Source organism: Atta cephalotes, assembly GCF_000143395.1.
Source record: "Atta cephalotes unplaced genomic scaffold scaffold00053, whole genome shotgun sequence".
Classification (NCBI taxonomy): Eukaryota; Metazoa; Arthropoda; class Insecta; order Hymenoptera; family Formicidae; genus Atta; species Atta cephalotes.
In genome coordinates this window covers 1,302,758-1,320,877 of record NW_012130117.1, presented here as the reverse complement: position 1 = coordinate 1,320,877, position 18,120 = coordinate 1,302,758, and the positions used below count along the sequence as shown (strand labels likewise).

Sequence of the window (18,120 nt, the reverse complement as noted above, 5' to 3'; positions counted from 1 at the left end):
GAAAGAGAGAGAAGAGAGAGAGAGAGAAAGAGAGAGAAAGCGACCCGCGAGTGAGAGGAACACGGGCAGTTGACGTGCGCGACGATCTCGTCATCGACGTTGACGAAATGATCCTCTAGCCTCCCTGTGGCTTCCTTGGCCTGATCCGCGCGAGGAGTACTTGGAGCAGGAGGTGACCCTTTAAAAGAGAAGGTGAACAATTCTTCTCGCCTCTGGTAGTACTTGAGATTTTTCTTCCACGGGCAAAGAGCGAACGAGGGGAGAGAGAAAGAGACGCACGAATCGTTTATATACACATATACAACGACAGAGAAAGAGAGAGGGAGAGGACGCACACGCGACGCTCACAGCGCGCTTCGTGGAGGAGGGAAACGAAGAAAGGAAGAAAAGAAAGACGGACGCAACGCAGCGCAGCATTCGGACGAACGCAGTTTTCACCTCACGGCGGATTGTTCCACATCGCGTTCACCCGCGTCGAATCGAAGTCGATCGTTCGCGAATCTCACCTCGCCTCGCGTTACTCGCCCTTCGTCAGGGCGAGCCTTCGAAGAAGGGATCTGTCGATCAACTGGTTGATTGTTTGCGTTTACGAGCGTGCCGTCTTTATTTTTTTCTTATCTCTTTTCCTTCTCTTCGTCCGTCGCGCAACGTCCGTGTGCAACTCTCTCTCTCTCTCTCTCTCTCTTTCTCCCCTTTCGTATATCCGTGCGCTCCCTTCTTCGCTACTAACGTTCTCTCTCTCTCTTTCTCTGTTTCTCTTTTTCTGTCTCTCGGTCGTTCAGTGCGCTGAATATAAGCTCGGTTTACATTAACGTTGGAGACAGAAGTGCGCGTCACCGGAGTGCCGAAGTACAGGGCCGCAGGAGTTGGCCGTTGAAGAAGGATAATTGTTCCTTCGCTGAAGAAGGATAATTGACGAGGCGTTTGTCCAGAGGGCCCTCCCGGGGCACGACGGAGTGCCTGTCGGGCTCAGCTGATCCACGCGCAGCGGTAGGAGGCGGCGGAAGGAGAGGTAGTGGTGGAGGACGCTACCAGGAGCGCCGCGGGGCGAGGAAGGGCCCCTGCCGAACTCAGCACCGCCGACGAGCGAGCAGCACCGATAAATATGTCGTCCCCCAGCGCCGGCAAGCGACGCATGGACACGGACGTTATCAAACTGTATCCTTGGAGAGCTGCTTTATGAAAGGCCCCCCACTTCCCCCCTTCCTCTATGCTGCGTCCGATAAGTACCTCGTGCGATTCTATACCTATGTTGTGTGGCGGCGCACACGTGAGAGCGAGTCGCGAATGCGCCTCTTCTTTGCATGCGCGCGTCTCTTTGTGCGTGTATGTATGTGTCTGCCTGCCTGCCTGCCTGCCTGCCTGCCTGCCTTCGTGCGTGTGTTTTATACAGGGTGCTGAAAAGCTACGCGAGAGTAGACCTCTCGCTCACGATGGGATCCTTTTGGTCTATTGAGTCGACGCAAAAGGTTTGGCATCTTTCCACTGAGTTCTGTTTTATTGAATGATGATAGAGAATTGGAGTTCCCTTTGTGAAGAGAAGATTGAAAACATTTCTTTCCGAATGAGAAAAGGACTATGCCACATAGATGATTTACCTTGATTCTGTGTTGATGCTTTGTTTCCGAATGTTTCGTTTCACAAATGTGACGAATCTTTTGCGTTGATCTGATACGTGAAAAATCTATTTTTTCTTTCTTGAAGTGTGCAGTCATTATCTAGTTTCGTAATTTTAATTTCTAGTTTTCTAATTTTGACATCCAATGTAGGCACGATCGACCGTCGCGTTTAAATTCCTTTCCATTAACGTTCAGTCGGTGTAAACAGAAAGATAAGAATTCGTTAGTTGTTTTTGTTTAAATGATAATCTAAAAGTCTTTCAGGGGTCTTATATTTGTGGAAAATTTTCCCCCTGTTTCTTTTTTAAATTAAAAAGATGATAAGTAAATCTGTATCGGTGGAAAAACTATGAATATTGAAGAATAATGATTTCATTAAAAAGATTGAAATATTTCCATTAAACATAGATCGTTTTTTGTAGATTAAAGTTGCATAGAAAGTAAAGATTCAACTTAAAATCTATAAAGAATAATGATTTCATTAAAAATCAAACGTTTTCATTTCATTTTGTATAGACCATTAAAGTTTCATGAAAATTTAAGAATTCAACCAAGGACATCTATAAAGAAAAGCGATTTCATTAAGGATAAAAACCTTTTTCCATTATTTTTCTTTATAGACTATTAAACTTTTATTGAAATTAAAAAAAAAACTCTTGTCTGACCTCTCGTCTTTTAACTATCAATTCGCAAGCTCGTGCATCCATTTTTTTTTCAGCGCTCTGTACCCAACGTTATAAATGTATGCGTGCATGTAGCGAATCGCTGGCTCGCTTATCGAGAACAATAATCACCGTGATAATCGACATTTATTGCCGGCGATTGCTGGCGAGAACTCGCGAGAGTAGCAAGTTAGACGTTGGGAAAGAAAAAACTCGCCCGCGTACATTTATTATCGCACGGCGGACATTTAACCCGTCTCGAAATCATCCGCTTTGTCGACGTTTCGGCCACAGCTGTTTTTAACCAGCTGACTCGTAGGCGCTTGCGCGTATGCGTTCGTTCGTGCGTGGACGAGCGTGAGCGAGCGTGTCGTCCCGCTCGCTCGCTCGCTTACGTTCGCTACTCCTTTTGTTTTCCCTCCCTCTCTCTTTCGCGCTCTCTTTCTCTCTGTCCCTCCGACTCCCTCCCCATCGTGCTTTCGAAGACACCTCGTTTACACCTGCCTTTGTTATTTATTTGTGAAATAATCGCGCGGTTCATGCTCCGCCGTTACTGAAGCGCTGATATCATGTCTGATTATTTCGTTCGAACTAGAGATCTTATGACGCAATTTAGTTAAATATTTTTTAGTTAAATATTTGGAACAACCATGTACTATTAAATTTACAGTGTCAAATTTAATTATCGTTTTAGTATAAATTAACAATATATTTAATAAGAGCAGTGATGATATAGCGTTTTTCACTGACAGAGCTTGTGCGTATTCATTGTCAGTGCGCTTTAAAGCTGTTGTACACAAATCGACGTATAAATGTATGTTTAATAAAAATATAGAAACGAATTAAATCGCTAAATCCTCAATGCATTTTATTCTGCTATTGGATAAAATATACATTGGGTATTTTATTAATTGAAATATCTCACTTTTACATTCAGATTTAATGTGTACGAGTTTTGCCAGTGAAAAACGCTTAAATTAGATTAAATTTGATATTCTAGATTTAACTGTGATATGGTCTCAAAAATATTTAACTTATATATTATTTATAGTTGTAATAATAACTTTCATTATATAGTCAGTTTTGGTTGCCAGCTATACATATTTGTTAATAGAACTATTGTTATTATTATTTAGCAGTAACAATTATAATAACATGTAATGTAATTACAACAACATGTAATTACACAACTGATAAGAAAAATTCCTAATTAGTTGTGTATTCACATGTTCTAAGATATTAATAATATAATTACATTAATAATTACATTATAAAATAATTACATTAATAATATTAATGTAATTGTAGTTAGAAATATTTATTAAAATTTTTCAATGATAAGGTCTCTAGTTCTCAAACGAAGCTTTCTTTGTTTCTTTGTTCTTATAACATGCGTGAATAATACTTTCATAACGTTGATTATTATGGTGCAACCGAGAACACAAGAGACTGCGAGTTCGGATACAAGAATTTCAGAGACTCTTCTATTCTTCGCTTTTCCTTCCTTTTTCATCTTTATATCTTTACCTATTTTTCTCTATATCTTTTTATTTTTTCTTGCTTTTACTCCCTTTGTTCCCTGTTCTACAAATAGAGCGCCATTCTTGAGAAGAGATCTCTCGGGTCTTCATTCGAAACTCGCCTCGAATTCCGTGGTCCCCTTGTCGAAAAGGAATTCAGAACCACGGAGATAAAGAGAGAAAAAGACAGAAAGAGGGGATACAGAAAGAGAGTGGAGGACAACGAAGAATGTTAATTGAGACGTCACACTCGTCCGTCGTACGCGGCGAATTCGAAGCAAGGCGGACGAAGTGATAGAGCGTCTTTAGCACGCGCGTAAAAATAAAGCGGTCGACGACAGTCTCTATATATTCACCAGCTGAATCGCGCCGCACTGACGTACGTATTAACACGGGTCGATATGTATTTCGCATACCTTCGTCATGCAACGGCGACGAAAATGCGACGGCGGTCGCAGTTTTAGCGACGGGATTTGCGAAGGTCAGTCACATCGGCGAACTCTCTGTCGACTCCGATTGGCAATGGGAGAATTTTTATCGTGACTATCGACGAGTCACCGGGCTGCTCCAACGTGGATATTTTTGGATATTTTTTTTCTCTCTAAATCTGAATTAGTGGATAATTGATTTATCTAGTGGTATATACTTGGTACTGGATAAAAGCGAAATTCAACTGAAAAAGAAAGAAAGTGTGGATATTATATAATTAAAATATCGTTATTTGCATGTCAGTTCCAATCTTCCAATATCATATACATTGAATTTATATTATTAAAAAGTACATATAAAGTAAATTTATATGTACTAAAGTAAGGTTAATTAGAGTATATAAGGTTAATTAGATAGGGATTCCATTTTCAGTGATTACTAATGGCATGCTTAGAACTGATATCAGATTATCCACTGATAATTCGATTATAGATAGTTTCATTATAAATCCAAGTATGTGATAAAATATCTTCATATATACTAAAAAGAACAGTTTTTAAAGTTTTTATAAGCTAAAAATTTAGCTATAAATGCAGATCTGAAAATAATTTTATTAAACATTAAAATAATTATATAAAACGTTTAAACGTTGATGATAATGTTACAAAAAAGTTTTAATATTGCAACTGTTATGTAAAATTTTTTAATATGATTGATTTTGCGTTTAATTTCTCACTGGATCTAAATATATAAACCAATCATATTAAAGAATTTTACAATAATTGCAAAATTACTTTCTTTGTTGAACGCAATCATTTTAATGTCTGTAATGGCATCAGAAGAAAGGAATTGCTGGCCAGTAGCCTTTTCTAATTGGTCAGGAGACACAAACGTGAATGCAGACCCAATTTTCAACTAATAGTGTGATACAAGCATTAGGTATATAAGCAGTTTATAATTAATAATTATACATCTTGCATAATTATTTTAATGATCCAAACAAAATTATTTCAGATTTGCATCTAACTAAATTTTTAGATATTCCAGCAAAACCGATCTTTCTGTGATTTAATTTTCCGTGTAAAAATAACACTATACTACATAAATGGATTTACACATTTAAAATATAATGTGTAATGTAGTGTTATTTTTATATATGGAAAACTAAATCACGCATAGTATATATTCATATATGAAAATACTTATTCTATGAAAACATTGGAAAAAATTGGATTTGTAGTGTTATCACGAAACATGGCGATCTCATTTAATGTACCTGTTGCTGCACAGAAAGAACAATGTTGTTGAAGTATTTACAAAATTAGTACCTAAATACAGATCTTAAAATGATTTTATTAGATCGTCAAAATATCCTTTTGTGACATCAGAGTTGCGATTCACGACTTTATCAGGTGTTCAAAGCGTTTTTTTTATTGTAATTATTTAAAATCAGTTAATAAACTTTATTATATTTCTTATCTATAAATAAACAGAAGTTTTATATTATTTGTTTTCTTATCCATTTTGTATATTGAGCATGTGAAAGATGAACTGAACAAACTCAGATGACAAGACAATACGTATTGTCTAGATTCTAAACAATATTTGTAAAAGACATTATAAAGAGATCTTCTAGACTCTAGAAGATCTTTTTATGATGCCTTTTACACATCTTTTTGATCTGAAAAAACGTTTTATGATATCTTTATGACATCTCTTAAGCTCATTTTCACATGTATGATATCTAAAAATTAAATGTTACTAAGAGATTCAATGAAATTCATTCATGAATTTCCTGGTAATATTTTATCTTTAGATAACCGTATATTACGAAAAGTGGCCTTAGACACGCATATTGTCTGTTAAAGATCCGACTCCACCTTCCTGGATCCGTTCTGAAAATTCATTACCATTAAAGGGATGTAATCATATATGATGTGTAAGCAATGATGCAAAAAGTTTCGACACTTTGGTTAGCACCCTACATAATTATTTGGATGGCCTAATAAAATTATTTTCAGATTTGTAGCTTTTCTAGATATTTTAGCAAGACTGTTCTTTCCTAAACTTGAAAGAAAAAGAGGGATTCTTTGTGCGTAAACTAATCTGATAGGTTAGCGCTTAGACGGTCCCTTTCCTTCCACAAAGAGCGAGCAATTAACCATCCGATGCGCTCGAGAGATAACGCAGACAGAGAAGAAAGAAAGTTTAATTACGTCAAAGTGCTGTCCTGTAATCGACATTTCTTGTTCATTTCTCGGTAATCTCACGATACGCCGTACTCTTTCCGCAGTCGACAAAAAAAAAAGGAAAATGCGTCGCATCTTCGATTCTCGATAATTCCTCGATAAGACCTCTTCTTTCGGTTTCATTCCCTCTTTCTTTTACAATACGTTTACTGGATTTTTTACGCGCGTGGCGCGAATGATAGCGCGCGTGTCGGTAATATAATTCTTTTATTCATCGCGATAAACGCGATGCGCGGGTTCGAAGGTCACTCCTCGTGGAGAGCTTCGGGGATTATTATAGAGCGGGTTCCGAGGAAGAGAGACACTCTGGTAGATATACGGGGACCCGACGCGACGCGAATCGATACGCGCCTCGAGAAACACATCGTGCGTTTAATTATCGTACCGGGCAGAATTATCTCGTGGCAGCGGGAGCGAGCAAGCCAGCGAGGCTAACTGCGCGATACGTTCACACGTCCCGGCGTGCCATATTACATTGTCGAGACATAACACGTGAGATATAGATACAGGGAGGAAAAAATGCAACGTAACAGGCTTTGAAATAGCGATTACGGTCGAAGCAGATAGCGTCAGAATTGAATTTACTTTAAAAAATACGAGTGTTGATTTAACATCATATATAACTCTCGTCGTATTGGTGTTTATTACGGTTGGCAAAAAATAACATTTTTTTTTTTAAGAACAAAACATTGTGTTATTTTTAAGCATGTTTTAGTTATTTATACATGCTGTAAATAATATATATAGAAAACACATTAAAACATGTCGATTAAGCATGTTTTAAATAATTAAAAACATGTTTAAAACATATTGCCAATCCTAGTTTATATCAACACCGACATGATGCATTTGATACTAAAAGAATTGATTTTAAATCCACACTGTGTTGGTATTGATAGAAACATACATATAAACTGGATTTAATACCACATGGTGTTTATATAATTTTTGTGATGTTTATATTAACATCAACATGGTGTAAAATTCAAGATGTTTTTTTAAGATTTAAATGTTATATCGACATCATGTTGGTGTTGATATAAACACTAACATGAGAATTAATATATAATACATTGTAGTGTTAAAACACTCATATTTCTTTATAGTGTCCAATTTTGACTCTAACTGTTTCGATCATAACTTCTGCAACGTCTGTTATCTTAAATTCATGATATTAAATCCATACGATGTTGATAACAAAATGGTGAAAATTATAACATAAACATGGTATTAAATCTACTTACTATATTTTTTATTAGAAGCGACGAGCGAAAGTGAAAATCTTAATTTTAAAGAGACTGATGTAGAATCTTTTACAGATTTTCTTATACGAATTGCCAAAGATATCTCTTACGAATTAATATAATTTGATATTATCGTTGTTTACGAGCCAATTGATTTAATCGAGTCCAAATTGGCGAACGAAAGTCAAAGTTTCGAGAAATTTATTATTATGAGATTCTGTTCTAGCTGCGCGTTGTTACGTGTTAAATAACACAAGCGTTTCTCCGTTTCTCAAGCCACGAGATATCTCTGTGAGATGCGTAGCTCAGTATCGTGACACCGAGCACGATTGAGATTATTCTCGCATAGAATGGACCTTTCAGATCCCGTTTTCATTATCTGATCAACTTGTAGTTTAGTCTTACATAATCTCACTTAATTTGATGATAACGTAAAAATTGTTAAAAAAGTTTTTCTAACTTTATGATTAATTACTAAACTAATAGTTTCATACTGGTAACTTTTGGTTAAACTTAACCTGATGATAATGTAAAAATTATGTTTCTCTAGTTATAATTAATCATAAAACTCATGATGGTTTTATATAGTGAATAACTTAGGCAAGATTTCTCATTTTCTGGTCAACTTGTGGTTTCAGGAGACACGTGTCTCGGCGCTAAGCCATAAGCCTTTAAATTTAACCTCACTTAGGTCCGTTTTCACAGTATATGGTTACCTAAAGATTAAAGATTACCAAGAAATTCATGAATAAATTTCATTAATAAATCTCTTGATAACCTTTAACTCTTTAGGTAATCGTATATATTGTGAAAACGAATTTTAACTTGACGATAATGTAAAAATTCTATTTAAATTTTTTTTCTATTTTTATGTTTAATCACTAAACTGATGATTTTAGTGAATAACTTCCAAAGTTATCACTATAAAATCATCAAGTTAGTAATAATCATATAATAACATAGAAAAACACAATCTTTTACATTATTATCAGGTTAAATTTAAATCGTAAGTTAACCAGAAAGTAAAAAATTGTGCCTAAAAGTCATTCACATTACAAAACCATCAGTTTGATAATTGATCATACATAGAAAAGTGCGATTTTTATATTGTCATCAGGTTAAGTTAAACCAGAAATTAATCAACAAATGAAAATCGAGTCTTTAATCGGTATATACCTCCATTTTATTGCATCTAATTTTACTGTAATACCATTGGTATGCCAGTATTCGTAACAGGTGGAATATCGCGCGGTTTGCTAATCCAATTTGCATCGCGCCTCGGTCGCGAAGTCGCGCTCGGCAGAGCTCGTTAACCCTTTCGCTATGGCATATTAAATTTGCTTTTCTCGAGATTACGGCTAAACGAGACGATTAATTCGTTTTAAGATTATCACCGCGACACGCGGCCTTGTGCACTTTTGATATTTTCATACGACTCAACGCAGGGCCGGCACGGAAAGTGACGATGTTACAAATGAATGCCAGCAAAGAGTTCCTGATCGATCATTCTCAGATTCTCTGAACGTATCTCGAAGTTATCGTGGAAGTTCTCGATCTGCGACGAATATAAAGAGTGAGTCATTAGAAACTGCGTAGAGTGAATCTGAATTTAGCTCTTTATCTATAACTTGATTTAATTGTTTTGTTTATTTAAGAAAGTGGAATTTAGAAATTACGTTGTGTCAACATTATTGAATTTATTTCTTATTTCCTTCTATTCTTGTGAAATTGTTTCAAAAATTAATTATTGTTCTTTTCAATCAGTATAGTACACGAAGAAAAAAAAAATCGCGTCCCATAAACTAATATTACAGTATATGACTTTGATATCAGCTGATTGAATTTTCGCAATCGCGAAACGTCACTGGGTCGCCTTATCTCGAAAAGAGCAGCGCACCGAATTCTGTTCTAGCTATTGATAAACGCATCATGTTTATCATGATAACAAGTCCATCATGATAACAAGGCCATCGGATAAACCAAACTGTAATATATCTCGGGAATTATATTTGAACGTTTACTTTCGTCGGTTCTGCCGTGATTACAGGTAACAACCGATGTTTACGATTTCGCAATATTTCAGGAGTTACACTGCCGGATGTAATCGCATTCGCGCGTGTCGATATTTCTAAAACTGATGGATGGACGGAACCCAAATCGTCAGCGCATAAGCTGACCTTAAATCGCGATATCTTTTATTTCGCGAATTGCGCAGAGTGTCGTATCACATGATGTGCACATGTTGTATAATGCATCACACAGACACTGAAAAAAAGGTCCGATAATTGCTGCTAAAGGTATTTTGTTTAGCATATTACAATATTAAGTATTACTAAACATGATAGTAGTATAATCAATCGTTTTGTAATAATTAGAAGAATAAAGTAATATTCAGAAAAGTAAAGTTAGCGTTTCGTTAGTTTTGATTAACCTTAATAGGACCGGAAAGCCGTATAATAATATTATGTACTATAATAGCGCTTCAAAATGAAACAAGGTCATATTTTGAGGCAAGAAATACAATGAATTATTAAATTATAACAATACGGAGAAAAATTTCTGATTGAAAATGGTCGAAAATTCTGACGACATCAATCAAAAATTCTTATTAATCCATATTAATCAGATTCTTAATTAGAATGATAATAGATTAAGAAAATTCTGATTTGTCCATTTTCTTACATAAGAAAAAAGCTCTCTGTAAGATTCTAAAAATAGATCCTCTTCTAAAGTTTAACAAACATTTGATTAAAATTATTTCATCAAAGCTTTAATAATTATGTAGACTTAATTATCAGATCTTTTTTTCAGTGAAGCGAGTTGCTTTCCGCGATAGAAACTCACGGAGTTGAGAAATGCGAGTACGTGACGGCGCTTCCCATAGCTCCTTCCGACGATTTCCGTCGGCCTCTTGAAAATTAGATGAAGTTATTTTCGAGTAAACAGGGGGGAGGGGATTAAAGATGCGTGTCAGCCTCGGACATTTATGATAGCTTCCTCGTACGATGCCGAGTTCTTTCCTCGTCTTGCGATATCGATCACGCTGCGTTGAAGCATGCATTAATGCTACAAGCCGCCTCGAAACGAGCGAAACAAATTGGATGCGTCCGCGTCCGCGTTCGTTCCGCTAGCGCGTTTTAGAATTTCTGGAAAGTCTTTCGTTCTCGCACGGCAAATATATTAGTCATAGCAGTGACCAGTTTATTTTAAGCTGCTCGCTTTTACGTTCACTCGTCATGTTACGCCAATATTTACTGATTCGCCACCGATTTCCCTTTTTCTCTGCAAATTTTTATTACATATTTCACTTTCAATGTAGAACGATGACGATAAAGTTAAAATAAAATTATCACATATCTATAAATTATCTTCTTTCCTTTTATAAATCTTACGTCAATTCACTCATTTCTATTGATTGATTATTAAAATAAATTTTGAGTATTAATTGAGTATTAAAATAAATTTTGCTTGTTACTTCAAACATAAAAGAATGATTTTACTGAAGTATCTAAAAATTTAGATATATAGTGAGTGCAAAAAGTATTATATATCGTACAGAGAAAATGTTTTTTAAAAGAATTTTATTTTTAAAAAGTAAATGAGAAATGAGTTGTTGAATAAATCGATATTTTAATACGATAATTCAACATCAATTTGATGTCGATTCGACGTTTGACGATCATTTCTTAGGTAATTTATTTATAAAAAATAAATTTTAGACTGTGTGTTTCTTAAAATTACATATATCAAAAAAATGTGTATTAATTATAGAAAATGTATTGTCTGAAAAACAAGCGAAAATTAAAAATTGTATTGTTTAAATGCTCAAAAAGTATTGGTATAGTCGAGAAATTTAATTTCTAAAATCAGGAATACATACGAAGCTTGATTGTTTATATTAGAATAGCATGTATTCATTATTTAATTTGCTAATTAATGTTTATTTTCTGCAAATAAGCTTTTTTTATAATAAATTTTATAATAATTGCTAATTAATGTTTATTTTCTGCAAATAAGCTTTTTTTATAATAAATCCTTCCTAATAATAAATTTCCTTGTACGAATAGTTTTTGAGCTGTAGATCACTGTAGATCTGAAAATAATTTTATTGAATCATCAAACTAATTATGTAGTAGTGTTGATGACAATGCAAAAAATAATACTTTAAACAGTACTGCAAAGAGAAAACGATTTCGCTGAAGTATCTAAAAATTTAGCTGGTATCTACAGATTTGAAAATAATGTTTGAACCAAAATAATAATATAGAACGCTCAAACTAGAAAAACTTGTTGCAACATTGTCATTACATTCAAATGTTTTACGTACAGCGTTTCATTTGCTAAAAGTATTGCATTTTATTAAATATTATTTGATGTTTTAGCTTAAAAATTTATTTTTAGCATTTACTGTGAATTATTCTTTATATCAAAAATTCTTTAAATTTATATAGAATATTTGTAACATAAGATTATAAAAAAATCATATAAATGTAAAAATCGAGTCACTGTAAGCTGACACAACATATACGTATATAAAATTATTTTTTGAAGAGAAACACGAATCAGAGTAGATGTTTTCTTTTATAGATTTTGGATTGCTGAATCCAAATTTGTGAGCTGTGCTGAGCTTTTGCTCCATCACATTTTTATATAATTCGAGAAAAATTATGGAAAATTGAATTGAATTGATTTGAGAAAAGTAAATTTGAGCGACAGTAATATGATCGCAGAAACGGTAAATATGCTTTGGTATGTTAAACAAAGAAGGTATGTTAAACAAAGAACAAAAAAAATTGCTTTACTAATGTTAAATATTACAGCTTAACATGTCATAAAACAAATCGGTTTAAAATACCATTGCAATAAACAGTTAGGCAATTTTTATGCGTTATAGAAGGTTTTTCAGCTTCAGAAATAGATATTTTAACTATTATTTTTATCTATTGTTTTAATTATTATTTTAATTATTATTTTACCTATTATTTTAACTATTATTTTATCTTCTAAAAATAATCATTAAAATATTTCTGAAGCTAAAAAAAACTTTCTATGACTCATACAGTTCTCGTAATTGTTTATTGCACAATAGTACTTTACACTGATTTGTTTCATGATGTGTTAAGTTATAATATTTAATATTATATTAGTAAAGTAAAATTTATAATATTAGTAAAGTAAATACTTAATATTAGTAAAGTAAAATTTTATTTATTTCTTATACTTTATTTAAATTATCGAAATTTAGGCAAATATTTATATTTATATTTAGGCAAATCAGTCCTGCGATCGCATTTTAATGTCAAATCTATTTTTATTCTTTTTTCAAATGTTTTAATTTTCGCAGATTTTCCATCATTTTTCTCGATTATCTAAAACACAAGATATAATGGAAAATAGCTTATGAATTCAGCGACTCAAAATTTATAAGAAGCACCTGTCCTGGTTTGTGTTTCTCAAAAATTTTTTTATAATCAATAAGAAACAATACATGTAAAAGAATTCTAGATAAATCAAAAAATACAAATGATTAATATTTGTGGCAAAGATTAATTATTTTGATAATCTTACAAAATTATTTTCCGATTTTATATTCAGCTAAATTTTTAAATATTATACTTTAGAGAAAAATTGTTTCCGTGTGCTTTCTTCAAACAAGTCTAACTTTAATTGATCGATTAGTCAACAGTAGTTTGCGTCCATTTTTATCCTTATCGTATTTTTCGTCTATAAGTCTTCCAGACTTCTTAGAAACTCTATCGTTGCGATATTTTTTTTCGTTCTTTTGTTCGTGAAGAGTATCTGCGCGTAAAAGTTGTGGCCCACTTTGCCCAGCAATTTTGCCTATATGTCGCGCTTTATACATATTTTATATACTCAACTGAATTACAAAGTTTCGCGTAATACAAAGCCCTGACTACGACACGAGTATGCGGCGTGGCTTGCACTCTTTGTCTTCCTTCCTCATTGCTTCGCTCGTCTACCAGCTGATCGACCTTACAGTCGCTTCCCCCACCGTCGAGGAGTTTCTGCGTTTTCTGTCTTTCCCTTCTCCTACTCGTGCACGCGGACGATGATGTCGTTTGATTCCACAAAAGCAGATACGCCGAGAACCTGGGGACAGGAAACTTTGCGTTTTGCCGTCGCGTAACCGCGTGGGAAGAGCCTATCGTTTTATCCCACATAATCTATGTTCAGAATGTCTCAAGACTCATCGAGAAATATTTCAGGAACGGAGGAATTCAGAACTTGTGGAAAATACCTTGAAAACTATGCGACTCTCTTCTATGGCTATTTTGCATTAAAATTCGATGAAGAACAAAGTCTAATTACTGAAACAACTGAGAAGTTGGATTTTTATTAACCTTATTCTTTCTTAAAAATTGCTTGAAATTCTTATCTTATATTTAATCGATTATGCTTCAGGAAGTACGAGCTCGTCGTCGAAACGATTTCTATAATTTTTGATATAATTTGGCATAATTTAATTCGTGACACAATTTAGAAAAAATGCAATAATATCGGGATGTAATTTCATCGAAAGATATTGGGAGTACAAATTAGTTCGGTCTGTTTTTTTGTGTTCAAAAATGCATTTATTTCAAAACAAAATGAATGAACAGATCAATTAAAGTATTGTTCATCGCTGCCTACTACTTTTTCCCATCTCAGGCAATTTTCGAATTCCATTTCGAAAAAATGACTCGTCTTTGGAGGCGATCCAATTTTGGAGCCAATTTTCGATTTCTGCGAAAGAAGTGAACCGGTGACTTGCTGCATCTTTCGGAACAACCAGTAATCAGAAAGAATAATGTCCGGAGAATACGGGTGTGATAAAACATCCCATTTGAGCGTTTCCAAATATTTTTTTACGACTTTAGCGACATGAGGCCGAGCGTTGTCATGAAGAAGAATAACTTTATCATCTTTGCTCGTATTCCGGCTGTTTTTCTCGCAATGCACGGCTCAAACGAATCAATTGTAGCCGATACCGATCGCCCGTAATGGAATCGCCAGATTTCAGCAGTTCATAGTAAACAAGACCCTTTTGATTCCACAAGATACAGAGCATGATCTTCGAACCATAAATGTTCGGCCGTGGTGTTGATGTTGAGATCGATGGCAATGATTGACCGAGCTTAGCGTAATATTTTTTCTTCTTGGAATTGTCATAGAATATCTATTTCTCATCTCCAGTCATAATCCGATGCAAAAAATCTTTTCTCTGTTGTCTTTGAATCAGCTGTTCGCAAGTGAAAAATTGCTTTTTAACGTCTCTCGGTTTCAGTTCATAAGGCACTCAATTTCCTTGTTTTTGAATCATTCCCATGGCTCTCAATCGTACAGAAACGGCTTGTTGAGTTACCCCCAATGATTCTGCAAGCTCCTCTTGCGTTTGACTCTGATCTTCTTAATGCCTCTAATTTTTGTCTTCGAATTTTTTTGGCTGTCCAGAGCGAGGCTTGTCTTCAACGCTGAAATCTCCATTCTTGAAACGTCGAAATCATTCTCTACATGATTTATCAGTTGGAGCAGTGTCACCATAAACTTCGAGCATTCGATGGGTTTCAGCCGCACTTTTCTTCCAATTAAAGCAAAAAATCAAAACCTCCCGCAAATGCTGCTTGGTTAACACAAAATTCGACATTTCAAACACAATAAAAATCAAGCTTTTTGTATGAAACTCAAAGCGATATAAACTGAATATTATTAGCAGATGTTTAATCTCTCTGAAACCCATCAGCTGTCCCAAAATCAGCTGTCACTATGAACCATTCACAACAGCTGGAGCCATCTTTAAGGAAACAGATCGAACTAATTTGTACTCCCAATAAATGATTGGCTTGTCAATGATCTTCCGAAGGTCTCTTTAAAGATGGCAGAAAGGCAAGCTGTAAACGGACAACTCGTGGTATTTATTTCTAACGGTTTCCAAACTCGAATCCCTCCGCGAATTCATCGCAGATAGTATCTAGTTAGATTAATTAGGTCTCTCATTTAATATCAATGATGTGCATCGTGCAAAGTAGCAGAAAAAAATGACTACAACAGAATTTATGATCCACTTTTACGTTTTCAACGTAATACGAGCTCACGAGCGTAATTTAAGATGTTGCTCTTTATAAATTTCTCGTTTTCTTTTTCTATCTCTCCCTTTGAGTTCGAGAGTACGATCCGTTGCTTGTTAAATTATCCTTCGTTATGTAATACTTATTTGTCGCCTAGGTACACGCCGAGAGTTAATGCTTTCTTTGAAGACTTTATAGTTTCTCGTCAATATTCCCACTGTTTAGCATATGGATGATTGGTCTTCCTATATATAGAAAAGATCGCAGAGTATAATGATAATAACTTCGTTTTACTCCGTTTTAATGCGCAGTAACGTGTCTAGAATACCTGGAGAATAATGGGGATGCAAAAAGAGTGAGCATTTAAAATTGATTACAATGGCAGTAATAAGTGCGAAAGATGCTTTCTATATAATGGCGCCTAAAAGGCATCGCACTTCTATATAAAAAGGATAGTTTTGCTAAAGTATCTAAAAATTTAGCTGACTACAGATGAAACTAATTTTTTATTGAACCATTAAAATAATTACGTTCAAATTAGTTACTACACTCTAAATTTCTTGTAATGAAATCTCACCCCAAGAGAATGGAAATACGACCAAAAAAAAAGAAATATTTTTATTTTTTTTTCAAAGATCGTATTTTTACTTTCTTGAAATGAGATATTTCACTTTTTTCAACTTATATTTTTACTCTCTCTTGGAATAAGATTTCACTGGAAGAAATTTGAAGTGTAAAATGTCAAAACTTTTTGCAGCCATTGTTCATCGCGCTACTCTTTAAAATTTTGGAGAAGAATCTAATTCTAAAGAATAAAATCTTACTCTTAAAAATTGATAATTAAGCTGCTCTTTTTCAACACTTCAATTATATACTTTAGACCAAGATTTTAAAGATCTTTACTCCAAAGATTTTAAAGAGTAATTTGATGGTCTAAAATCATTTTCAAATCTGTTTCTAGCTAAATTTTGATGCAAATCTTTTCGTATTATTTGTATTACAATTCTTTCTATTAATCTTTTTCCCAATAATCTTTCCATGAAATTCATTGTATTTCTGTTTATTCTAAGCATCCTAGATCCATCGACAATAATCATACGTCAATACTCCGTCGCGAATCGATACTCGACGTAACCGAGGTAGAATTGTCCGCAACCGCGATGGATGCAGCATCGCGAAACGGTTTGCGGTATTGTTCCTTGGTTTCGCTTATTCGTTGAAAATCAGGTGGCGGAGTTCACGTCAGTTACGCTCGATCATGATAAATCACGTCTCTGCGATCGAATTGCAGCGGAATCATCGTGACCACGATCATGCCGATACAACGTGGACATGTTTCGCGAGGCAGTACAAACCGCGGGCTGTCACTGTAGAAGTTTCCACGTGTATGTAGTACCGAAATCAACTTAATCAATTATACTGTAGTTAACGAGACACTCATTGTCAGTAAAGCTGCAGGTGCGGTGGAGAGAGAGGAGTCGTTAATGGCTCGTTGTAATGGCTTGCGAGCGCATTCACGTGGGCGAACCGGATAAGTCGTGGATTATTACAATCGCGATGCGTTATTTGCATCGTACGATGTGCATATCGATGAGTATATTAATGACGCGATTTACACGCATTTCCGCGACAGTAATTAATACCGCGAGCACGTTATAAAGATAGATAGGCCGTCTCGTGCACGATTCATCGATCAGTCGAAGGTCTTTCGATTTCTCATGCGATTACCTAAGCGTAACGCATTATGTATTTATTGCGTTGTAAAAAGTATATTGATCGATAATACGGAAATGTCATTTGGACTTTTAAAGATTTTGTTGCTCCTTTTAATTTCTAATTCAAATAATTTTATACGAAGTATATTTAGAGAAAAAAACACAAGCTTTGTTTTTAGCAGAAAAGAATAATTTTGTTACAAGATTTTAATATGATTGATTTATACATTTAATGAGAGGAATTAAAGGCAAAATCAATTATGTTAAAGAATTTTACAATAGTTGTAAAATTGTTTCTTCTGCCAAATGCAGTGGTGGCAACTATAAAGATAATAATCAGTGTTGAAACACATCTATATATAGATATAAATATAAGTCTAAATTGAGATCTTTCTATATTAGGTAGTATTAGGTATGGTTTACAATTTCTGCTCAAGTATTAAAGTGCCTAAATACTTACAAAGACATAGAGAACAGACTGCGCGATCTGTGTATCAAAATAGTCGATAAAAGTAAGAGAGAGGGATCGTGGAAGATGACCATTCTATCTCTTTCCATTTAACAATGTAATGGGAGAGAAAATGAGAGGAAGATTGGCCGTCTTTCATGTTCTCTC

General features: G+C 34.6%; 1 protein-coding gene across 1 annotated transcript in view; it reads left to right on the top strand.

The window, feature by feature from the left end:
* The first annotated feature begins 1,105 nt into the window (after positions 1-1,105).
* The window catches only part of LOC105623106 (ubiquitin-conjugating enzyme E2 H), a 58,781-nt gene continuing 41,766 nt past the window's right edge, over positions 1,106-18,120 (top strand). Inside the window, exon 1 of the mRNA XM_012204506.1 lies at positions 1,106-1,158. Coding sequence (XP_012059896.1) covers positions 1,106-1,158 — 53 coding nt within the window. The remainder of the gene's footprint in view (positions 1,159-18,120) is intronic.